Here is a 26596-nt window from a genome sequence, read left to right as displayed (position 1 = left end):
AAGATACCCTGAAAACTTATGACAAAGATAATTCCTTTTTCAGAGCTGCCTACAGTATAGAAAATTCCTTAAAGACAATAGCCCAGGCATAGCCATGTCACTGTCGGCTACGGCAAACAGTTCTAATCCAAGCATTGGCCAATGGCAGGTGTGACACAAATTTAAGTTCATTACAATTCTCTCAGTGAACACTTACCCCGGTTATCTGTCCTCCAGCCAGCATGAGCTGGGTCTGGGGGATGGCTGCCTGCACTGAAGGCTGCTGGGAAGGCTGGCTTGGCTGCTGTGAATCCCCCGATTCTTCATTAGATTTAGACTGAGGAGGGTGGGCGGTGGTGGGAAGGAATAAGAGATATCAAATAATTGACTAAAAAAACTTACAACTCCATATTTTAAGAATTATTTACAACATGCATTTATCTAGTCATGAGTTTTCTGGTTTCGTTCCTTTCCTTTCTTATTAATCTTTGTATTTTCCCAATTTTAACATAGGAAGTTTTTAGGCTTTTCTGCCTTTAAAAGTCACATTTATTATTTGTTGTTTTCGAACTATAAAGGAAAGAAATGGTCAAAAATGGAACACATAAAAGTAGAAAAATAAAATATAAAAATTATCCACAAGTTTTCGGCGTAGACTTTTTGTTCCCATGCCAGCAAAGCTTCAATGACAACTTTTAAGAAGAAAAAATAATTTGGTCCTCCACAGACCAAGAGGATTGTTTAGAAACCCAAATCCCCAACTTTGTAAATAAGGAGTCAGGGAAGAGCACCTTCTCAGTCCATCTCTGCATTAGACCGTCCACCCCAACATTCTGAGATGTATCTGGCAGTCAGCCTGAAACTTCCTTATCTAGCATCTCAGAGACTGGCTACTTGACCCACAGAACTTTTCATCTAGTATTTAAAATTACCGTAAATTTAGCATATCCCATCAAGTAACACAAAAATTTAAGAGGAAAAATGCTGCAGTCAAGAGGGAAAGAGAACACACTCCTAAAAGGGACACTAAGAGGAAATTTTATGGTAATTAAAACTGGTTATGCGGAGCATTAAAATGCTGCATAGATTTGCATATTTCCCACCACCTGTTTTGGGGACTGCGGCAAGGCTAATTAACATAAAGGCTCTGATTAATTCTGCCAGTCATGGAGAGATCATTACAGTGCAGGACCGTAAACACACCGCGCTGGGGATACAGCCTGTTTGCCAACATCTCTCTAAGGGACGAAAGTTTACCATGGCAACCGAGGCAATTTTCCGCCTCCTCTCCCTCAGAAAGGAAGGTCACACTATCTCCTTTTCTTTTCTCTTGCTTCCATGTGTTACTAGGTCCATATTCCACTGGGTTTCATGGAATGCTCAACCCAAGGTCTTTGGTCATTAGCAACACTGAAACAAATCTTCTAGAATACGGTTTTTCCCCTCTTGACTGTTAGTAACCTAAACACCATAATGAAAGGAAGCAGCAGATCAACCGAATTATGGAGTAATGCATAATAACTGAACTTTTCATGTTTTACCATATGGTTTGTATCAGCAAAGTAGCCAGATTTAACTTTCGTTTTTAAAATTTTGACTGTATGAAGCCTGTCAATGACCATAACAGGTTCAGTTACAAACCTGAGAATCATAACATTTTAGAGCAGAGGGGAACCTTGACAAGCTTCTAAACTTCCCTACTTACATAAATGCAGGAGAAAAAGAACCCCAGGAGGTTAAACGACTTGACAAAGGTCACACAGCTAGTTAGTGGCAGAGCAAGAACGCAAACCTAAGACTTCTGTATCTCAGTCCAATGCTCTTTCCTCTACACTATAAAATGACAAATAAAAAAAAGACATCTGGAAACAAAAGGGCATTAAGATATTATCTGGCTTTGTGTTTAGGTATGTGTTATCACTGTGTAACTTAGAACCAGTTTACTAAACTTACATATCCAACTCTGAAAGTCCCCTTTCCTTGTTCACCTTTTGTCACTCACAGTAGCATAATATGAACTGGATTTTCATTAATGTCAACAATTATCATTATTTGGATCCTAATGACATTAGGTAATAAAAAAGGTACTACTTCTAAATATTTCCTATTATAAAACTATTGCATGCTCATTATAAAAAATCAGAAAAATATGGTAAGAGAGTAAAGCTGGTCCACAACCGCAAGACCCAGCTTACCTGTACATTTAAAGACTGAGCAGCAGCTTGTAAACTTGTTCCAGCGAGCTGGACCTGAAAGTAAAGGAATCAGGTAAAGTCCTAGTCTAATGCTGTTGACATCCATCACTGTAAGTTGACATCAACCAGTATTTCCAGAATCTCTACTAAGTGTATGTTACTGACTTAGCACGGAGAACACAAAGAGGTCTATCTTACAGGGTTAAAACTTTATGGACAAGCTCACCGTTCCTCCACGTCCCACCAGAAAATGCTGTTAACATTTCCTTTCTAAAAATGCTTTCCCACACAAAACTGTCATCAGGCATGCCGTCCTTGTATTAGGCATTCCTTACTTAACATCTTGTCTATATTCACTGGACACTTAGATTCTAAAAACTTAATTCACCTTCCAGTGTATTAAAGAACACATAAGAACAAGCTACTTATATACATTATTTTTCTCATTATAAACAATCAGAATTATCTACTCATTCTAATTCCAAATTTTCATGTACATACCAGAGTAAAAACCTTACATATATATACACCTACACAGTCAAGTCCTTAAAAGGTTTATAGTCATAACTCAAAACTGCTGGCTGAAATAAAGAATCGGTCCTATAAATCACACATGAAGTGTTATAATATTTATTTAATACATTTCATGCATTCAGAAAGTTAAAACCATGATTTTTTACAGTAAGGATCATTATTTGACAACCGTGTTAACTATAACTGATTCTGGCAACTGTCATCAATGGACGCTCTAATGGGTGAAATCTGAGGAATAACATGATAATTACATAGTCTCAACTATCTCTCCATAGATATTTACTAATTACAAAAGGTAAAGTCACCAGCAGTGACACACGTGCCTTCTGGTATGATCTACTAAGAATGCACCATTGCTTACGTTGTGTTCTTCCCCAAACCCAAACTGAGCAACACTGTACAAAATAACTAGTTTGTATTCTTCAAAAATGTCAATGTCCTGAAAACAAAGAAAGACTACGTTGGGAGAAAAAGAATATAAACTAGGGTAGAATAAATGGAAGCCTCCATTAGAATGGCAGCAGTCTGCATAGAAAGTAGTTAACACTGGGGCGCCTGGGTGGCACAGCGGTTAAGCGTCTGCCTTCGGCTCAGGGCGTGATCCTGGCGTTATGGGATCGAGCCCCACATCAGGCTCCTCCGCTATGAGCCTGCTTCTTCCTCTCCCACTCCCCCTGCTTGTGTTCCCTCTCTCGCTGGCTGTCTCTATCTCTGTTGAATAAATAAATAAAATCTTTAAAAAAAAAAAAAAAAAAAGAAAGAAAGTAGTTAACACGAGAGCCATTGCCTGCAATGGCTGTACCACATAGGATCCTGGCAACTGAATGGCTATAGAGAAAAAAGTCATGAATCATTCCAGGGTTCAAATCTGAGAGACTGGAAAAAGGCAGTGCCATTGACAGGAAGCCAATAAGTTCCATTTTGGATATATCACATAGTATCAAGGTTTCCTAAATTAAATATAAGTGTTGATACGGAGCTCAGGATAGAGCTCAGAGCTAAAATGAACAGACTGCTGCCCTTTATTTAAAACTAATAATCCTGTTAGTAGATACAGCTCTCAGAAACAAACCTAGACATTTACAGAGAAGGTACTTTAGATGCAGTGTAATCAAGGGAGGATTATCTGAAAAGATAATATGTTTAAGACCCAAAGGCGAAGAATTTAGTCCAAGAGCCAGAGGAAAGAGTTTTGGGTACAAAGATTTAAAGGAGATAGGGGCGCCTGGGTGGCGCAGTCGTTAAGCGTCTGCCTTCGGCTCAGGGCGTGATCCTGGCGTTCTGGGATCGAGCCCCACATCAGGCTCTTCCGCTATGAGCCTGCTTCTTCCTCTCCCACTCCCCCTGCTTGTGTTCCCTCTCTCGCTGGCTGTTTCTCTGTCAAATAAATAAATAAAATCTTTAAAAAAAATAAAAAATAAAAAAAATAAAGGAGATAAAGCTTCTGTGTGATTTTATTTAAATCATGTTGTTTCTGGGTGGAAGTTTGTTGAGCAACAGGACAGTTACAGGTCTTAAAGTATCTCCTCATGGATTATTTGCTAATTTACAAAGAGGAAGAAAGATACCTTTATAGTGGACAAATCTGAAACACTACCTTAATCAAATGATAAAATTTAATACCACAATAATGGGACAACGTGATACCACAGACCTTCTAATGCATTCCTGTCAAAAACTTGGATCCAATCATGAGGGAAAAATTAAAAAAACTCAAATTGAGGGATCTTCTATAAAACAGCTGGTTTCTACTCTTCAAAAATGTCAATATCATGAAAGATGAAGACAGACTGAGGAATTGTTACAGAACGTAGAAGCCTAAATAGACATGAAAACTAAATGCAAGGTGTGGACTGGACTGTAGATCAGAAAACACTTAAATATGGACTGAACATTAGATAATAATATTGCATTGATGTTAAATTTCTGGAATTTGATGTTAATATTATAGTTGTATAAAAGAATGCTGTTTCTAGGAAAAATGTGATGAAGTATTTAGAAGTAGAAGGTCATAGTGCCTGCAACTTACTCTAAAATGATTTTGAAAAAAATATATATATACATTTTTTATATGCGTGTTTGTACACACACACACACACACAGAGCAAAGACAGTAAACAGTAATAGTTGGTGAGTCCAAGTGAAGGACTTTCAGTTGAAAACTGTTCTATAGTTATAACTTTTCTAAAGATTTGGAAATTTTCAAAATAGAAAGTTGAAAATAGAAAGTGAGAGCATCCTTTTACCACTTCATTTAGCTACCTCCCAACATCTTTCAAAACTTAGCTCAAAAGTCATCCTCTCTATGATCAATGTCTTAAATTGTATAGGTTAAGCTAATTATGTCGACCTCTCTATTCTCATACAACTTTACCATTCATTTATTCAGTAAATCATTACTGAACATCTATTATATTTTGGGCTCTTTGGAAAATGCTAGGATAAAGATAAATAAGAAAAGGTTCCCATCTTCACGGAACTTACAGGGTGACAGACCTAAAATCATCTACTTTGTGTATGTGTACGCACACTTATAATTATGGTAAGGAAAAGGTCAGAGTGTGAACCTGGTCAATAAGAGGGCTAGAAATAGAAGGTAAGTGTCACATTTATGTTAATTATGTGTCTAATCAGACGGTGAGCAAGTCTGACGGGACTGACATCTTGATGGAGAATTCAGTGATGTCAAGATTTCATATCAAATTCTATGATTTAAAGTCCTTTGGTTTGGGGGATATTGAAGGTTCAGTGATTTTGGTAATCAGTAGCTGGAGGCCTTGGAGCTGATGCCAGAGTTGTACTCTTCTTGGAATTCGGATCCAATGGAGAAAAGACTGCATATCATATGTGCCTTTGGGGATTTTTTAATACGTTTTGACCGTCACAAGTTTAAGCCAGATAGAGGCTTAATATGTACTACATACATTGGCTACCAAAAATGGTATTCCTCTAAGAAACCAGAAAACTTGTTGGAGGCTAAAAATGTTTTTATTTTTTAATTTTTAATTTATTTTTAAAAGATTATTTATTTATTTATTTATTCATTTATTTATTTATTTATTTATTTATTTGAGAGAGAGAGAGCACAGAGGGAAAGGGAGAAGCAGACTCCCGCTGAGCAGGGAGCCTGATGTGGGGCTCGATCCCAGGACGCTGAGATCATGACCTGAGCTGAACGCAGATGCTTAACTGACTAAGCCACCCAGCCACCCCTACAAATGTTTTTAGAAGAAAATCGACATGAAAATAACATTTTTGGTTTTCTACAATATATTCTTAAATTATTTTAGATGCCAAATCATCTTAATATTTTATCTAGAAGTTTCATATTGAAGTTTCTCTACTTTCAAAAACACAAGCAAAGCTACGCACCTGAGCAAAAGTGTGTCAAGCAGGGCTTTATTCCAGCAGAAGACGTTAATTGCCGCCTGCATACTATCCCTTTGAATTTGTAAATAAATGGGCTTTAGAGGACTTCTAAAATTGCACCTGTTTCAAGTGCAGGGGCTTCTTTTATATAAAGCTCAGGTAGTCTAAAAATATACTTTTATGAGCTCAGAAGACACATGAAGACACATTTTATGAAGACATATTCTGAACTGAGAGCCTTACACGGTAGGTCTCAGGCAATGGTGGCTACATCCTTTTGGATGACTCTGTAATTTACTAATCTTTAGTGAGCCATCACAGACCCACAGTGACAAAAACAGTAACCCAGTTGTTATGTACATTCGATTCATAACAAAGAATTCTTTTTTTCACAAAGCTGTGAGGTCAATAGCTATACAGTCAATTAAATTATGATGCCAGACTAACCATTCAAAAGGACACAATCAGATGTGATTAGCACTAGGCTTTAATCAATTTAAAAAGTCCCCCACACTGAAATAACTTCCCCAGGCCTTAACATTCCACGCTTCCAGTTTTTGCCCTCCCTTACGGTTGGGCAGAGCATTCTACCTGATGGAGATGTCCAAGGAAAGCCTGGGCCTGGGCTGTTGAGATTGCTCCTCCAACGGGCACAGGCTGCTTCTGGAAGTCCAGACCATTGGTTTGTGTGCCTAGAAAGTGAACAAAGCACGTAACTATTAAAAACAAACTCAACTGAAATAAAGCACTAGACTTCAGCCACGAGCATTTTTCATATATCTATTATGTATACACACTTTCCTAAGTACCTCCTGGATGAGAAGGGATTTAAAAGAAAGATAAAATACAGTAAAATGTTTTCTCTTCTAGAGGGAGGACTGTAGGACAAGTAAATGAACATAAAGCTTAAGAAACAAACAAAAATATAAATAATGAATTCTAATCATAAGACAGTGATGCAGTGATTGGGCTCAGAATAAGCATGGCACTTACGGGCATTAAGGAGGAGGTTATTATCACTACTACTGTTGTAAACAATGGTACAGACTTCCAAGGAGGGACTGAACCTCTCTTCTGGTCTCCCTTTCTCAATATTTGGCATGGGAAGAAGAAATTCCCTGGTGACTTTGCAAGAGGATTTATTCTTTTTTTTTTTTTTAAGATTTTATTTATTTATTTGACAGAGATAGAGACAGCCAGCAAGAGAGGGAACACAAGCAGGGGGAGTGGGAGAGGAAGAAGCAGGCTCACAGTGGAGGAGCCTGATGTGGGGCTCGATCCCGGAACACCGGGATCACGCCCTGAGCTGAAGGCAGACGCTTAACCGCTGTGCCACCCAGGCGCCCCAAGAGGATTTATTCTTAACTTATACTTTCAATACATGACAATCTGATGGCAAAAACAATCATTTACATGATCAACAAAACAGTTTTACTAATTGCTTTAATCTCAAAGTATAGATTGCTGCATATATCTAATTAGCAAGAGCTCTGCTATAATGATAATCTTCTGAATGTTATGCCTGTGTGTTTTAATCACTTATGCAATCTGATGCTAGAACAGGACTAATTTATGGAAAGACATACCATCCTAATATTCAGAAATATTTTTTAAGGATATAATACATTGTTTTCAAACTATATAATATCCAGATATTATTTAGAAATTACCAGAATTCCTTGAACTCAAAAAAAATGTAACAGACTACAGTAACCTGCAAGGAACTGGCACGTGACTGTGGTATGGAACTTCCATTTCCTGCCACTCAAACAACCCATCTGCCCGTCCTTACTCCTGTGTGTGCACACACACAGCACACCAGTCAGGACAGGATACGCCAGAACTTTAAGGCAGTATTTCTAAATGGCTACTGACTTCTGCCATTATATATCCTAACTAACTTCTAGCAAATGTATCATTTTAATAAGAACAATGAGGTAGATCACATGACTCAAAAGAACTACGTAAGGTTTTCTTGAGATGAATACAAAAGGAGTGTCTACACATTTCACCTACTTAAAACCTCCCAGTGATTGTTGTTTTATGGTTTTTTCCTAGCTTCCCATGAATAGAAAATGAAAGAACTATCTAGACATACACAGTTAATGAAATTAAAAGGGCATACACTTGTGTCAAGTAGTGAGAAACTAGTAGGAAATAAAAGTTAAATTAGGGTCGCTTTCATAGCTCACATACAGAAATTTCATTATTTTAAAGTTACGCATTTTGTCATTAGCTGCTGTATCTATTTCTATGCAGAAAATCATTACTTGGGATGATTTTAAGATTGTGCACCATTAGAGAATTATGTTCAATATGTATTACATAAATCCACAAGGCTGAAAGAAGATGAGGTTTAAAAATAGAGACAAGCACTTAGAGATTAACACATCACCAGTATAGGAAATCTTTCAGAACTAACTATTTCACTCTCATGGAGACCATGAAAATTCTACACAGTGGTTCCACTTTCAAGTTGCCACAAAAATGATATACCCCTTGTAAATCACAGAGCACATATGACAAGGTTGACTGATTTCTATCCCTGGTAAAGAGCCTACTACAGCGGCCTACAGGTAATACTATTTAAGTGCCCTGGCTCTACCGTCTTGGGTGGATGCATTAAGGCATGGTACCCAAAGCTAGTGAAGTAAAAGAACATTCCTGGACAATAATTCAGATAAATAGAGATGGAAGATGCAACAGCAGGTCTTTTTTTAAGTAAAATTCTGAGGCTCCATGAGGACGTAAGGGATGGAAGAAAGTAAATATCACATAGAAATCATTCTTGTAAACCATAAAGAACTAAATTGGGCTAAAAGAAAAGGAGAGGGGAACAGACAGACAGACAGACAAACGCACATCTGACTTGAGTATGAAGACAGTACTGGGAGTGCAAGAGCCAAGACAAGGACAAGGCCCCCTGATTCTGTGTAATTATTCACAGAGAAGTGATAGTTGAAATTTGGAGTAAAAATGTCAATCAAAGAGTAGATATAGAGAAAAGAAGCCTGAAGGTAAGAGGGCACCTACATTAGGAGCTGTAAAAACACAGAGAACCAGAGAGGAAGCAGTTAGAAAACAGAAGGGGAAAAATCCCTCAGGACCAGTGTACTTCAGGACCCAGGCAAAAGAAAGCTACAAGGATGGGGTAGTTTACTAATGTTGAGTGGTACAGAACAGGATCAAACAATGAAAAGGAAATTAATCCAAAGAGAATAGATGAAAGGTAGTAATAAAGGTAAGGCCAAAACTTAATGAAACAGGAAAAAAACCACATAATGGAAATAACAACTTGGTTCTTTCAAAATAATCATATAGCTTACAAACTTCCAGTAAGATTGAAGAAAAAAATAAAAGAGAAGGAGCAAATAATTTAAGGATAACAGAAAGAAGGACATAATCAAAAAATGCTGCAGATACTAAAAAGAGGATACCATGAACCAATATAAAATATATGCCAATAAAATTAAAACTTAGAAATGGATTACTCTCTAGAAAACATAACTTATCAAGACTGACTCAAGAAGAAATAGAAAATCCCAAGGGTCCTACAGCATTTGAAGAAATTTAATTTGTAAGTAAGAATCTTCCCAAAAGGAAAAATGGAAACCTAGACAATTTTACACTGCTTGCTTCCAGAAATCCAAGGGACAAATAATTCCAATCTTATGAAACTTTTCCAGAGTACGGGGGAAAAAGGCAAACAATCCCTAACTCATTTTATGAGGTCAGCATAACCTCACTACCAAAACCTGACAAAGATGAGTACAAAAAAGAAAAAAAACTACATGCCAGTTTTACTCAAAAACATACATAAAAATATCCTAAATAGTACTAGCAAAAATAATCTAATAAGGTAAAATATTATAACTACCATGGATTTATCTCAGGAATGCAAGGTTCGTTTGGGGTTAAAAAAAAATCAATGTGATTCATCACATTCATTAAAGGGGAGAAATCATATAATTGACTCAAAGGAAGAAGAAAATCCTTAGGCAAAATTCAACATCCACTTACGATAAAAATTCTAGGTATAGGAACAGAAAGAAACTTCCTTAACGTGATAAAGAATAACATTAAAAGGGGCGCCTGGGTGGCACAGCGGTTAAGCGTCTGCCTTCGGCTCAGGGCGTGATCCCGGCGTTCTGGGATCGAGCCTCACATCAGGCTCTTCCGCTATGAGTCTGCTTCTTCCTCTCCCACTCCCCCTGCTTGTGTTCCCTCTCTCACTGGCTGTCTCTATCTCTGTCGAATGAATAAATAAAATAAAATAAATCTTTAAAAAAAAAAAGAACATTAAAAGCATTTCCTTTAAGATTAAGAACAAGATAAGGATGCCAGGTACTGGAAGGCTCAGGCAACAAACAAGGCAAGAAAAGACAATTCATCAGCTGGAAAAAGAAACAAAACTTTCTTTTCAGATGATCTGTTAATATATAGAGAGTATCCTAAGGAATCTAATGATCTAGTTCTAGAATAAAAGAGTTTAATAAGTGGACCTAATCAGTATGGACATAAGATGTTGGAACTAGAATTCAGAAGAACAATGATAAAGATACAAGCTGGGCTCGAAAAAAGCATAGAAGACACTAGAGAATCCCTTTCTGGAGAAATAAAAGAACTAAAATCTAAGTTGAAATAAAAAAAGCTATTAATGAGATGCAATAAAAATGGAGGCTCTAACTGCTAGGATAAATGAGGCAAAAAAGAATTAGTGACATAGACGACCAAACGATGGAGAATAAAGAAGCTGAGAAAAAGATAAATAACTACTGGACCATGAGGGGAGTATTTGGGAGATAAGTGATACCATAAAGTGAAACAATATTAGAATAATTGGGATCCCAGAAGAAGAGGAAAGAGAGAGAGAGAGAAACAGAAGGTATACTGGAGCAAATTATAGCAGAGAACTTCCCTGGGAAAGGAAACAGACATCAAAATCCAGGAGGCAGAAAGAACCCCTCCCTTCCCCTTCAAAATCAATAAAAATAGGTCAACACCCCAACACGTAATAGGGAAACTTACAAATCTCAGAGACAAAGAGAAAATCCTGAAAGCAGCTTGGGACAAGAGATCTGTAACCTACAAGGGTAGAAACACTAGACTGGCAGCAGACCTATCCACAGAGACCTGGCAGGCAAGAAAGAACTGGCGTGATATATTCAGGGTACTAAACAAGAAAAATATGCAGCCAAGAATACTTTATCCAGCTAGGCTGTCACTGAAAATAGAAGGAGTGATAAAAATGTTCCAGGACAAACAGAAGCTAAAAGAATTTGCAATCACCAAACCAGACCTACAAGAAATATTAAAAGGGGAGAGCAAAGAGAGAGCCCAAAAGTAACATAGACTAGAAAGAAACAGAGACAATATACAGTAACAGTCACTTTAAAAGTAATACAATGGCACTAAATTCATATCTTTCAAGTTACTCTGAATGTAAATGGGCTAAATGCTCCAATCAAAAGACACAGGGTATCAGATTGGATAAAAAAGCAAGACCCATCAATATGCTGTCTGCAAGACTCATTTTAGTCTTGATTTAAAGTGAGGGGATGGAAAGCCATTTATCATGCTAATGGACATCAAAAGAAAGCTGGGGTGGCAATCCCTATATCAGACAAACTAGATTTTAACCCAAAGACTGTAATAAGAGTTGAAGAAGGACACTATATCATAGTTAAAGGGTCTATCCAACAAGAAGATCTAACAATTGTAAACATTTATGCCCCTAACATGGGAGCAGCCAATTATGTAAGTTAATAACAAAATTAAAGAAACACATCAATAATAATACAATTAATAGTAGGAGACTTTAACACCCCCCTCATTGCAATGGACAGATCATCTAAACAGAAGGTTAACAAGGAAATAAGGGCTTTGAATGACACACTGGACAAGATGGACTTCACAGATATATTCAGAACATTCCAATCTAAAGCAACAGAATACACATTCTTCTCCAGTGTACATGGAACATCCTCCAGAAAAGATCACATAGTGGGTCACAAATCAGGTCTCAACCAGTACCAAAAGACTGGGATCATTCCCTGCATATTTTTGGACCATAGTGCTTTTAAGCTGGAACTCAATCACAAGCAGAAATTTGGAAAGAACTCAAATACACGGAGGCTAAAGAGCATCCTACTAAAGAATGAATGGGTCAACTAAGCAATCAAAGACGAATTTAAAAAATTCATGTAAAGAAATGAAAATGAAAACACAACTATTGAAAATCTTTGGGATGCAGCAAAGGCAGTCGTAAGAGGGAAGTATATAGCAATACAACCCTTTCTCAAGAAACAAGAAAGATCGCAAATACACAATGTAACCTTACACCTAAAGGAGCTGGAGAAAGAACGGCAAATAAAACTTAAACCCAGCAGGAGAAGAGAAATAATAAAGATTAGAGCAGAAATCAATGAAACAGAAACCAAAGAACAGTAGAACAGATCAACAAAACTAGGAGCTAGTTCTTTCAAAGAATTAATAAGATTGATAAACCCCTGGCCAGACTTATCAAAAAGAAAAGAGAAAGGACCCAAATGAATAAAATCATGAATGAAAGAGGAGAGATCACAACCAACAATGAAGAAATACAAACAATTATAAGAACACATTATGAGCAACTATATGCCAACAAATTAGGCAACTGGGAAGAAATGGATGCATTCCTAGAGACGTATAAACTACCAAAACTGAACCAGGAACAAAAAGGAAACCTGAACAGACCCATAACCAGCAAGGAAACTGAAGCAGTAATAAAAAAAAGTCTCCCAACAAACAAGAGCCCAGGGCCAGATGGCTTCCCAGGGGAATTCTACAAAACATTTAAACAAGAATTAATACCTATTCTTCTGAAGCTGTTTCAAAAAACAGAAATGGAAGGAAAACTTCCAAACTCTATTATAAGGCCAGAATTACCTTGATCTCAAAATCAGGCAAAGACCCCACCAAAAAGGAGAATTACAGACCACTATCCCTGATGAACATGGGTGCCAAAATTCTCACCAAAACATTAGCCAGTAGGATCCAACAGTACATTGAAAGGATTATTCACCACGACCAAGTGGTATGTATTCCTGGGCTGCAAGGGTGGTTCAATATCCGCAAATCAATCAACGTGATACACTACATAAATAAAACAAAGGATAAGAACCATATGATCCTCTCAATAGATAGAGAAAAAGCATTGACAAAGTACAGTATCCTTTCTTGATTAAAACTCTTCACAGTGTGGGGATAGAGGGAACAAACCTCAGTATGATAAAAGCCATCTACAAAAAAACCACAGCGAACATCATTCTCAATGGGGAAAAACTGAGAGCTTTTTCCTTAAGGTCGGGGACACAAGCAGGGATGTCCACTATCACCACTGCTATTCAACATAGTACTAGAGGTCCTAGCCTCAGCAATCAGACAACAAAAAGAAATAAAAGGCATCAGAATTGCCAAAGAAGAAGTAAAACTCTTTGCAAATGACATGATACTCTATGTGGAAAACCCAAAAGACTCCACCCCAGGGATGCCCAGGTGGCTCGGTTGGTTAAGCATCTGCCATCGGCTCAGGTCATGATCCCAGGGTCCTGGGATTGCATCCTGCATCGGGTTTCCTTGCTCAGCGGGGAGCCTGCTTCTCCCTCTGCCTTCCCTCCCCTTGTTTGTGCTCTCTTTCCCCCTCTCTCTGACAAATAAACAAGCCTTTAAAAAAAAGACTCCACCCCAAAATTGCTAGAACTCCTATAGGAATTCAGCAAAGTGGCAGGATATAAAATCAATGCACAGAAATCAGTTGCATTTCTACACACAGACAATGAGACAGAAGAAATAGAAATTAAGGAATCAATCCCATTTACAATTACACCAAAAAATGTAAGATACCGAGCAGAATAAACCTAACCAAAGAGACAAAGGATCTGTACTCTGAAAACTATTGAACACTTATGAAAGAAATTGAGAAAGACATAAAGAAATGGAAAAACATTCCATGCTCATGGATTGGAAGAACAAATATTGTTAAAATGTCTATGCTACGTAGAGCAATCTACACATTCAATGTAATCTCTATCAAAATACCATCAACATTTTTCACAGAGCTGGAGCAAACAATCCTAAAATTCGTATGGAACCAGAAAAGACCCAAATAGCCAAAGGAATGTTGAAAAAGAAAACTAAAACTGGTGGCATCACAATGCCAGACTTCAAGCTCTATTACAAAGCTGTAATCACCACGACAGTATAGTAATGGCATAAAAACAGGCACATAGATCAATGGAACAGAATAGAGAACCGAAAAATGGACCCCTAACTCTATGGTCAACTAATCTTTGACAAAGCAGGAAAGAATATCCAATGGAAAAAGGACAGTCTCTTCAATAAATGGTGCTGGGAAAATTGGGCAGCCACATGCAGAAGAATGAAACGACCATTTCCTTACACCATACACAAAAATAGACTAAAAATGAATGAAAAGACCTAACTGTGAGACAAGAATCCACCAAAATCCTAGAGGAGAACGCAGGCAGCAACCTCTTCGACCTGGGCCGCAGCAACTTCTTGCTGGACATATCTCCAAAGGCAAGGGAAACAAAGGAAAAACAAACTATTGGGACTTCATCAAGATAAAAAGCTTTTTGCACAGCAAAGGAGACGGTCGACAAGACCAAAAAAACAACTGACAGAATGGGAGAAGATATTGGTAAATGACGTATCAGATAAAGGGCTTGTATCCAAAATCTATAAAGAACTTACCAAACTCAACACCCAAAGAATAAATAATCCAATCAAGAAATGGGCAGAAGACATGAACAGACATTTCTCCAAAGAATATGTAGAAATGGCCAACAGACACATGAAAAAATGCTTACCATCACTTGGCATCAGGGAAATACAAATCAAAACCACAATGAGATACCACCTCACACCAGTCAGAATGGCTAAAATTAACAAGTCAGGAAATGACAGATGCTGGCAAGGATGCAGAGAAAGAGGAACCTTCCTACACTGTTGGTGGGAATGTAAGTTGGTGCAGCCACTCTGGAAAACAGTGTAGAGGTTCCTCAGAAAGTTGAAAATAGATATACTCCATGACCCAGCAATTACACTACTGGGTATTTACTCCAAAGATACAAATGTAGTGATCCAATGGGGCACCTACACCCCAGTGTTTATAGCAGCAGTATCCACAATAGCCAAACTATGGAGAGAGCCAGATGTCCATTGACAGATGAATGGATAAAAAAGATGTGGTATATATATCCAATGGAACATTACACAGCCATAAAAAATGAAACCTTGCCATTTGCAATGACATGGCTGGAACTAGACCAGACGGTATTATGCTAAGCGAAATAAGTCAATCAGAGAAAGACAATTACCATATGATCTCACTGATATGTGGAATTTAAGAAACAAAACAGGATCATAGGGGAAGAGAAGAAAAAATAAAATAAGACAAAACCAGAGAGGGAGATAAACCATAAGAGAGTCTTAATCATAGGAAACAAACTGAGGGTTGCTGGAGGGGAGGGGGATTGAGGGACGGAGTAACTGGGTGATAGACATTAAGGAGGGCATGTGATGTAATGAGCACTGGGTATTATATAAGACTGATGAATCACAGACCTGTACCTCTGAAACCAGTTGAGTTTAATAAGGTTACAGCACACAAAATCTATTTTAAAATTGCTTTTATACACCAAATATAAACATTATAAAGACAAATAAAAACTATAGCAAGTCCTGGGGCGCCTGGGTGGCACAGCGGTTAAGCGTCTGCCTTCGGCTCAGGGCGTGATCCCGGCGTTGTGGGATCGAGCCCCACATCAGGCTCCTCCGCTATGAGCCTGCTTCTTCCTCTCCCACTCCCCCTGCTTGTGTTCCCTCTCTCCCTGGCTGTCTCTATCTCTGTCAAATAAATAAATAAAAAATCTTAAAAAAAAACAAAAACTATAGCAAGTCCTAATCAGTAGAAAACTATAAAACCTTATTTAAAAATTATAAAGAAGACATCAATAAATGCTCATTTACTGGAAGACTCAGCATTGTAAAGATATTAATCAGTTCTTTCCAAACTGATCTATGGATTCAAAGCAATTTCGTATCAAAATCTCAACAAGTTATTTTCTTTCTCTTTTTCCATCCTTTCTTTCTCAGGGTTGGGATGTGTGTTTAATTGACAGATTGATTCTAAAATTATTTATTTTAAAGTTTTTTCCCCCCCAGTAATCTCTGTGCCCAACATGGGGCTTGAACTCATGATCCCAAGATCAACAGTCACATGCTCTTCCAACTCAGCCAGGTAGATGCGCTATGATTCTAAACATTAACTAGAAGGGCAAAGGGTCAAAATGCTTTAAAAAAAAAAAGTGAATTGAGGGACCTGTACTGTCAAGATATTAAGAGTTATCAGAGCAACAATAATTAGAACAGTGTAGTATTAGTACAGTGACAAACAGACCAGAGGCGAGTCAGGAAGCCACACATATCTTTAGACACTCGCAACGTGATAGGTAGTACTGCACATCAGTGAGGAAAGGATGGAGTTTTCAATAAAAGAATAACTGGGTAACCATTTGGGAAAAAAACGAAATTAGATCAATTCATACCATATAAAAGAAAGAGAGGAAGGAAGGGAGGGAGGGAGGGAGGAAGGAAGGAAGGAGGAAAAGAGGAAGGGAGGGAGCGACCTAGGGTGGCTAGGAGGGAGGAAGGAAGGAAAGTTTCAGAAGGATTAAAGGCCTAAATGTAAAGTACAAAATTATTACATTTTCAGAAGACAAACTAAGTGTACATCATTATAACCTCGGGAAAAGGATTTCTTTATCAAGACCCCAAAAATGAAAAGATGTAAGTTTAACTACTTCAAAATTAAAAGCTTTGTTCATGCAAAGTGCTACATGAAGAGAGTGAAAAGGAGAAAATATTTGTAATACATACAAGCAACAAAGGGTTACTCTTCAGAACACACAGAGAATTCCTTGAATCAATTAAAAAAGTCAAACCAATAGAAAAAAACAAATGAACAGGAATTCCACAAAAGAAGAAACATAAATGGTGCACAAACACTAGAAAAGATGTTCAGCCCCCTTAGAAACTTGGGAAATGCAAACGAAAATCCCAACACAATACCATTTTACAGCCACTAAATTGGCTAAAATTACAAGTTGGTTATATCAAGTTTTGGCCAGACTGTGAAATTCTTACCTGCTGTTGGTAGCGCTATCAACGAGTACAAATGCTTTGGAAAACTGGCTGGCAGTACTGAGTAACACTGGAGTAAGTGCAGCAATTATACTACTAAGAAAACTCTGGAGACTTTCATGCATATGCATAAGAGATAAGCACAAAATTACTTTACAGCAATAATGTCTGTAATAACAAAAGCCTAAAAATAACCCAAATGTCCCTCAATAATAGAATGGATAGAGACCTTGCGACGTATTCATATACTGGGTATCACATCCAGTGAACGTGAACCACGAACACACGCACTTGGGTGAGTCTCAAGAACATAACGCTGAACAAGAGAAAACAGTCAGAACACAGCAGGATTCGATTTCTATCACGGCGACAGATGAATCTAAGCATTAATCGAGGACAGTAAATATACAGATGAAAAAAATTAGAAAGAAAAGCAATGTGACCATTAATACTGAATTTAGGATGACTGTTACACCTCCGTGGCGGAAGAAGGGACGATGACCAGGGTGGACCAACAGTGGCCTCCTGGGACATGGTAACATTCTGTTTCATAGAGTGGTAGACACAGGAGTACTTAAACCACACATACGTGGGTACATACAGGTTTCTAAGATTCCTACATTGACAGTAAGACAATAAAACATCCACAATGACAAAACAGTTATAGTAAAATTTCAAGGACACATCCGGATGGCAAAGGAGCAAAGGAAAAAGCAGGTGGTAATGAAGCCACAGTAGTGGGCGACGCTCCTTCCTCAAGTGTGGCAGTGGCGGGAGTGAGACAGGATGGCTGTTGAAAGCTGTACAGACTGCGGTGGGGTGAGGGTCTGCGGGCCGATAAACGCACGCGTACCTCAAGACTGCGAGGGAAGAGTCTATAGGAAGGGTTACACTGAACATGTAAGAACAAGATGGGCTGAAAAGATGGGGCAGGAACTTGAAAGAAATGAGAAGACACAGAATTAAGAGTGCAAAGTGGAGGATCATAATAATGGAAAAGGATATTTTTAAAATGCAAATGAAAAGGAGAGGATGGGTGAAAGAAAAATATATAAAGCAGAGGGAGGTGGTGGGCTCAAATCAGACAGTACAATTTTCTCAGTAACCAAAAGGTAGTCGTTTTCAGAAAACAAAAACAGCAAGACAGAAAGAAAGTAGAAGGGTTCTGGACGAGGGGGAACAGTTTGCTCATTTAGGCTATTCCCACTGTTATTTCTCCATAAATGAGAATGGAGATCTATACCCTCCAAACTCTAATGTTGAAATGTATAAATGGGACAGGAAGCCCAACATACTAGGGAGGGAAGGACAGAAATAGGAGGAGAAAAATGGGTGGAGGAAGGAGGAGACAGAAAACTAAGGTGACACCTCACAACAGGACCCAAATGCAGATGCCCTCCGCCATCTTCTCTGGGTCTCAAAGTCCCAGGTATTGCTCAACACGCAGCCTGGAATCCACCCTCTTTAAGGGCCAATCTAACTAGAAATAATCTTTCCCAAATCTTTTTTTTTTTGGGGGGCGGTGAGGTGCAGAGGGAGAGGAAGAGAGAGAATCCTAAGCAGGCTCCAAGCCCAGCTCAGAGCCCGATGCAGGGCTCCATCTCATGACCCTGAGATCGTGACCTGAGCTGAAATCAAGAGTGGAACGCACAACCAACCGAGCCACGCAGGCATGCCAATCTTTCCCAAATCTTAACGCCTATCCAGCCTAGTTTTTCTTAAGTAAGGACACTTAACCCTTACTTAAGAGTTAACATTAGTATTTTTCAAACAGACCCTTTAAGGCCAGAAATTAAAACGTAAAGTAGTATCTTTTCAGAAATCTCTTCAGGATACAGCTATGTCTAAAGGAAACCATATTTTAAAAAGGAAAAAAAAATCCCTTTCTTCTACTGTCAGTGGCCTCGGATTCTTTCGCTAAGCACACAGGAACAGATTTGTTACCGTGGTGCTCACACCAAGTACTCAGAATCGCTCACATCACCAAACAGAATTAAATCAGAGTCACGATGTTGGTTACAGAGAATTGAGATTTCTGGAATCCCCGAAAATATTTGTAAATATTCCCGGATTTCAAAGGAGGATCAAAAATTATTTACTCTGAGTGGAGACCTAAACCCTGAATATATAAAAGGACAAGGCACCCTTTTTCTTCTCAGATCTGTTAGGACCCTACTTGTAAGGAGAGAGGGTCATAAGCAGCTGCTTACCCCCACCCAGTGAAGAATACTGGGACAAGGGAAAAGCCAATTAAATACACTACACCTGTGCTGAAGCTACATGGCTTCCAAGAACAGCTGGTGTCATTGGCTAATTAAACTGGGAACTTAATCTAATCTGCGGTGCATGTGATCTCCTCTTATAAATCTGGTCCATCTCAAACTCTATACTACCTTTATTATTTTTCATCTCTTCTGATAGTGACTACTTTGGAATGCTGTTTCCTAAATGATTAACTCCTTAACCAACACGGTTGTCCATCTGTCCATCTTTACAACTGGAAAGAAATCTGTCCTTTCAAATGAACAGTTTTACCTTTCTAGGGAACACCTTTTGATAAACCTATTGTTATGACTATATACATGAAATTTATGACTGAATCACTGCCCACTTGACCTGAGACTATTCTTTCTGCTTATGTGCATTTTCTGCTCTTATATAATCATATACGCAACAACAAAAGAGAACCGAGAATATATAACATAGAGAAAGATCCTGCTCTAAGAATAAATGCTACAGTCAACGTTTACTGTGCACTGCTGTGCCAAGTGCTAAGACTATATAAAGAAGAAAACGACACAGTCCTTGCTCCTAAGTAGCCCTCAGGCCTATTAATTCACTCGTTAAAGAAAAACTCACTGAGTATCTACATGGCAGACACCGTTCTAGATGCAAGAGATAGAACAGGAAAGAAGAGAGATAGAAACCATGTCTTCATAGACCTTACATTTTAGTGTGGGGAAAGAGTCAATAAGAATGAAAAGATACAATTAGATAGAAATAAGTGCTGTGAGAAAGTAAAGAGGAAAAAGGGATGGGGAGTCTAGTGGGGGTGCAGAGGTAACAACTGTGGTTCCAGGTTCATCAAAAGGTACCCACAACACGGCAAGGGCAACAGCAGATATTCACACACTGGGACCGGGACACATAAAGGGGCCCTTACGGAAGAAGGGAAAAGATGATGCCAGGGAAAACTTCTTGGAGGCAACATTTTGGCTGAATCTTAAGAGGATGAGATGGAATTAACAGGAAGTGGCTATTTGAAGAAGGAAAACGGCAAGCGTTTCTCTACCAGAACTAGAAGACATAATAATGCAAGTTTAACATTCAGGAATCCAAACGAACAATTTTAGATATTCTATTAGGTCCTCGGTTTACAAAGGTAAACAAGTCATACTCCCATACCAAAAGTTGCTCACAGTTAACTATGGGTGACAGACAAAAACATAAATAATTATAATGTGAAAGACAAGCACAATAAAGTTACCTACAAAAAGACGGCGGAAGGTAGAACACAAACAGGAATAAAGTACAGTCACCATCCTCAAACAAAGAAGGCAGAAGATGGTACTTGCTCAAAGAAAGGTACAGAGTGCTCTGAGAGTTCTAGCATGGCTAAGAAGGCGAGATTAGGATTTAAGGGCAGTCTGGGGTTACAGGGTGAGGCCTGAACCGCCAAGGTATGAAAAGGGAAAATTTAATGGTTCAGACACAAACACGGTTTATTACTAGCCACTGCTCATCTCAATACTACAAGACATTCTGACCATAATATAGAGGGAGACGCACAAAGACACGACCGGAAAAAAGAGTGCAGAGTTGCTACTTTTGAAGTACATTATTAAAAATAAATAAATAAAAGTAGATTATTCAACCCATTAGGATACCTATTAACAGGGAAAAAAAGGGGAAATAAGTGTTGGCAGGAACGTGGAGAAATTGGAATCCTTGTACATTGGCTCTGGAAATGTAGCAGGGTTCAGCTGCTGCGGCAATGCGTTTGGCGGTTTTTTAAGAAGTTAAACATAGAATTACTGTATGACCCCTCCATTTCACTGCTGGGAATACACCCAAAAGAAGTGAAAACAGGTACTCAAACAAATCCTTGGACACGAATGTTCACAGCAGCACTACTCACAACAGCCAAAAAGCAGAAACAACCCAAATGTCCGTCAACAGATGACTGGATAGACGAACTGTGGTACGCACGTGCAACGGAGTATTACTCAGCCCATAAAAGGGATGAAGCATTATACAAACTACAACCGGGATGAACCTCGGAAACATTATGCCAAGGGAAGGAAGCTGGACACAAACAAGGTCACACAGCCTATGACTCCATTTGTAGGAAACACCCAGAATGGGTAAATCCATAGAGACAGGGGCTGCGGGGAGAGGAAAACGGAGGGCGACTGCTTAATGAGTCAAGGTTTCCTTGTGGGTTGATGGAAACATTTCAGAGCTAGACAGAGGCGGTGGCTGCCCGAACTATCAATGTACTATATGCCACCGAACTGTTCGCCTTAAATGGTTAATTTTATATTATATACATTTCACCCCAATTAAACAAAAACAAAAAGAAATCTGCAGCTCAGGACAAATCTGACAGTACAAATCTTACTGCCCTATGGGTTTGCCTGCCTCTAACACCCAGCCTCACCGGCCCAACTGGCTACTTAAATTATGCTACAGACCAAGTAATGTGAGAGCCACCCCTGGTGGAATTTGTCAGTAAACTTAAGGCAGTCAAAGTGAAATTCACCAATAATAGCTTAAACTTCAGATGCCCTACGAGGAAATAATAACAGTCTATGCCTGTTTCTACATTACCATAACAAGCAAGCACAAATTCTAAACGAAGTTTACAGAAAGTCATATAACTGTGGGACATAACTAACATAAAAAAACAGCTAAAAGATCTTCAAGGAAAACTTAGCTTATGTTCATTTGTGTGTGTGTGTGTGTGTGTGTGTGTGTAGGTGGTTTCTTCCTAATAAAATGGGAAGGATCTGGGATAATGGAAAGCCAGAAAGAAAACCACTTACGGCTATAGAGAAGTTCTATGTCCCTACAAAAGCAAGAAGCATAATCAGAAACGATTCCATAGACCGTCTACAGGGTGGGGGACTATTATGTATCTACTAAAAATTTCCACTGCTGTTACACTGTATATTCTTCATTTCCTAAGCAATGATATGCTTTTTTTAAAATTGTTTTTATATATCACCTTGTAGGCGACTGCACATTAGTGACGTGCGACAAGATTTCCATAAACGGTTAGTCTGTCGAATTGTTACACAGTCTATCTGGATGAAAGGTATTACTGAAACAGACTTTACTCTTAACTGTAGAAAAATGAATAACTTATGACCTACCAGCTATTCACACCAAGTCTTTTTCAAATAACTTAAACATGTCACCTAAAGGCTCTATTTTGAGGACCAAGAAAACCAGAAATAAAGTCCTTTCTCTAAAATTGTACTATCATGCTAACAGTTTTGTTGACCAAAGAAAAATTTACCAAAGATTTACTCTGCTCCATCTCTCTCCTGCCTCCTAACCTAGTCACACGTTTCTCACTCACCTTCACCTTTAAGATGTGAGTAGTTTCCTGCCTTCAGAAACACAAAGTGCCTGAGAAGCTGCAGTGAAACCTCTGGTCCTCTGATTTTACCTAGTGTCAAGCTTCCTCGCTTGCTATCAATCCTTCTTATATTGTCTATTTGTCTGGATGTGTTCCCAGATCTCATCGTACTTTGTTCCCTGGTCTCATCTTCCCAGTATCACAAGGACGTCCCCAATTGCCTCTGAGCCTGACCCTATCTAGAGTGTTCTTACCTTCCCTTCTACCTACAAACTTATCTATAGTCACTATTCTATCTTTAACTCCTTCACTCTCCCATTTCTCTACCTTAATATGGAGGGGAGGGGACCTTCTTCTATTCTAAGCTACTTCCGTCTACCAGTGCTCAGAAACCTAATGCTTCTATTCTCCTTGGGAACATGGATTCCTGAATTACACACCCTTTCTGTACCACTCCCTCCTACTGGTTCCTCTCCTTCACATACAAACATACTTGACCTCCTCTCTTATTCTTTCCTTCCCTTTATTTAATATATAGTCACTATCATCATCATCATATTCAGAATAAATACTACCAATTACTGAGAACTTACTGAGTCATACATCTACTTGCTTTCAATGTATACATCACTTTTATGCAATGATTTATTATCTATCTCCATTTTACAGCTAAGAAAATTGGGGCACAGAAAGAAATAATTTGCCCGAAGTACCGTAACTGGTAAGTGAAGGAACCAGGGATCTGAATCCCGATGGTTCGGTTCCAGGGCCTGAGCTCTTAACCAACATCCTCTACAGCCTCTCCCAGTTTCTGTAACAAGAGCTGCCTACGTTTATCATTCCCTTTCCTCAATCATTCACTTCTCTATGCGCAGCAATTTCTTTCTCTCCCACTTACCTAAAACCATTTAAAAGCCCCCGAGTAACTATTAACTGTCAAATACAGAGGTCACAACTTAAGCTTCCTATGTCTTGACCTCTCTGCGGGACCCAACTACCCCGGATACTAACTCCATGAATGTCACCATCTGGTTCACTTCTCATCTCCATGGTTGCTCTTTAGTCTACTTAAGCACCGTCCAGTGGAAATCTCTGTAATGCTGGAACGGTTACATATATGGGCAACCCAATATGGTAGCCTCTAACCACACGTGGCTAAGCACTAGAAGTGTGGCCATTTAATTTTAATGTTAACAGCCACAAACAGCCTGTGGCCAGCCTCCCGGATGGTGCAGGGCTCCTTCATGGCCTCTCTGCCTCTGCCAGCCCTTTCAGTGTTGTGGAAGAGGTCTGTCCTTGGCTCTTTTCCCGGCTTATTGCACTCTCTTCCCAGTGGTACCTCCCTGCTAAATATTTCCACTCCTATATAAGCAGCCAGGTTTCTCTCCTCAGGAACACAGCTCTGTCTTCCATCGCTCACTTCTTCACCTACAGGCACCACAAGGCACCTCCAAATGCCACATTTTCAGAACTTACTGGATCACTCATTGTCGCGTCTACCTGCAGGTCAGGCAGTCCCTGCTCAGAGAATGGCACTCCATCTGTCCCGGTCTCAAGCCAAATATAGGCACTCACTTTAGATGACTGTCTTCCCTTGTTTGTTTACTCCCTTCTCAATCTCCTCTCCTCTTCCCACAAATGCTCATTAAATCTGACCCCTGGTTTCCACTGCCACTGCTCTAAGCCAGAGTACCATATAATGGATCTAATTAAAAGAGTAATGAGTTTAGTTCTTTTGCTTCAAGTAAAATGTAAAGTATAACATGGCTAGAAAATTCTTTTACACTTGGGGGAAAAAAAACACACAAAAAAATTAACATGACAGAAAACAAAACTGCCCTCTAAGGGAAAAAGGAGAAAATTATAGGGGGCGCCTGGGTGGCGCAGTCGTTAAGCATCTGCCTTCAGCTCAGGGCGTGATCCCAGCGTTCTGGGATCGAGCCCCACATCAGGCTTCTTAGATAGGAGCCTGCTTCTTCCTCTCCCACTCCCCCTGCTTGTGTTCCCTCTCTCGCTGGCTGTCTCTCTCTCTCTGTCAAATAAATAAATAAAATCTTAAAAAAAAAGGAGAAAATTATAGATAATCTCACAACCTGTACCTAAAGTGGCCTTTTAAGCAATAAATCCTCCTTTATTAATGTTCCAAATTTCTATCAGTAATGAATAAAAATGAAATAGATACTACTTTTAAAATCCTACACTTGTTATTGAATTACTCCTGGCAAAAGGATCACGCACTCCTTCATTCATTTAATAAAAATATAATCTCCTATTTTTTTTAAGATTTTATTATTTGAGAGAGAGAAAGCGCACAAGCCAGGGGAAGGGCAGAGAAGCAGACTCCCCACAGAGCCGGGAGCACAATACCGGACTCAATCCCAGGACTCTGGAATCATGACCTGAGCCAAAGGCAAACGCTCAACTGGCCTGAACCACCCAGGTGCCCTAAAAATATAATCTTAATTGAAATGCCACTTAGTATTCTCACAGGTTCAGTAATTATAGATCCCAGCCGCATACACCTAAAAAACAAAACAAAACAAAACAAAACAAAACAAAACAAAACGCATATGCACCAATGGGGCAGGGCCAGGGCAAGTTTCTCAACACGTAGTTGTCAGAATCTTTTAGAAGCGGTATCTTGTAACTGATACCTATCAAACCAAAAATTAGAGGGAGATCCAGCTTTCCTACAGGCATTTGCTTTTTGCTTCTAGACCACCAAGAACACAGTATATCCTCCACTGTGCTCCCGAGGCTCTCTACAAGTGCTCCAGCCAGTTTCACCGACCCATGGAACTACCCTCTATTTAAAACTCCAGTAACTCCAAAGAGGAACTCCAAGAAAAATCAGTATTGGTATTTCCACCCTCAGGCTTACATAAGAGCACTTTGGCCAGTACAGAATGTAGTCTACACAGAACATGTAATAAATTTAAAATGATAATAATGAAATCAATAAGAATATTAGAAATGGCCCTTGGATAAACGTAAGTTCAAAGGGAAAACAGCCCTTCAGAGTCTGAAATCTGCGACTGCTCTGCTGTTTTGATGAGAACTTTATGTGAGGCCTGTTCCTCAGTGAATTTCTGACTCTTCTCAGAAACACTGTATTTTATCTGGAAATGTTTTCCAAAACTAGTGCTGGCTGGTTCAAGACTTCAAGATTCTTCAATTACCATGAAGAATAGCAGGTACGGCCACTGGTGCCCTGGTCTTTCAGGATCCTTTCTCTTTATCTTGGAGAAAAAGATGTCTGCTCAAGCTCCCTTACTAATATAATCTGCTAAAATCAGCCAGAACACTAATAAATCTCACAGAATAAATATCCCTGGTTGCTAGAAACTTCTGATAAAATATTTTTGGAATGCAATTTCATAGATATATATTGGGTTGCATTAATAAACTTATTTGGTCTTTTCAGCTGCAAAAAGATCTTGACATCCTGGGGAAAAAATCATCTGAGTGAAAAATCAAAGTGAGTAAGGACAGAATGGGGAGGAGCTTTAGCACCATCACAATTCGGGTGAAAAAAAGACTTAAAGTTAATTGACCACAAAGAATCAACAAGTGAGTCTGCTGCTTTGAAGTAAGTTTTAATATTTCAAAACAATTAAATATGATCAGAAAATATAACATTTTTAGTTAAAAAATTTAAATCTAATATCATTTTTACCTTATCATAAAAAATAATTACAATAAATACCAATGGTAAGTTTTCAAAAATAAC

The 26596-nt window shown here is 38.8% G+C and overlaps 1 protein-coding gene across 4 annotated transcripts in view; it reads right to left on the bottom strand.

Moving 5' to 3' along the window:
• Positions 1 to 26596, bottom strand: part of POU2F1 (POU class 2 homeobox 1) — a 174277-nt gene that overhangs the window by 43468 nt on the left and 104213 nt on the right. For all 4 annotated transcript variants that reach the window (XM_026509458.4, XM_048225450.2, XM_044387954.3 and 1 more), the window contains 3 exons: positions 6669 to 6769; positions 2175 to 2228; positions 197 to 316 (listed from right to left, as the gene is read on the bottom strand). In XM_026509458.4, coding sequence (XP_026365243.1) covers positions 197 to 316; positions 2175 to 2228; positions 6669 to 6769 — 275 coding nt within the window. The remainder of the gene's footprint in view (positions 1 to 196; positions 317 to 2174; positions 2229 to 6668; positions 6770 to 26596) is intronic.

Source organism: Ursus arctos, unplaced genomic scaffold, assembly GCF_023065955.2.
Source record: "Ursus arctos isolate Adak ecotype North America unplaced genomic scaffold, UrsArc2.0 scaffold_2, whole genome shotgun sequence".
In the NCBI taxonomy this organism is placed as follows: domain Eukaryota; kingdom Metazoa; phylum Chordata; class Mammalia; order Carnivora; family Ursidae; genus Ursus; species Ursus arctos.
Note: the sequence above shows the minus strand (reverse complement) of the source record. Positions and strands in the feature narration are given on the sequence as shown.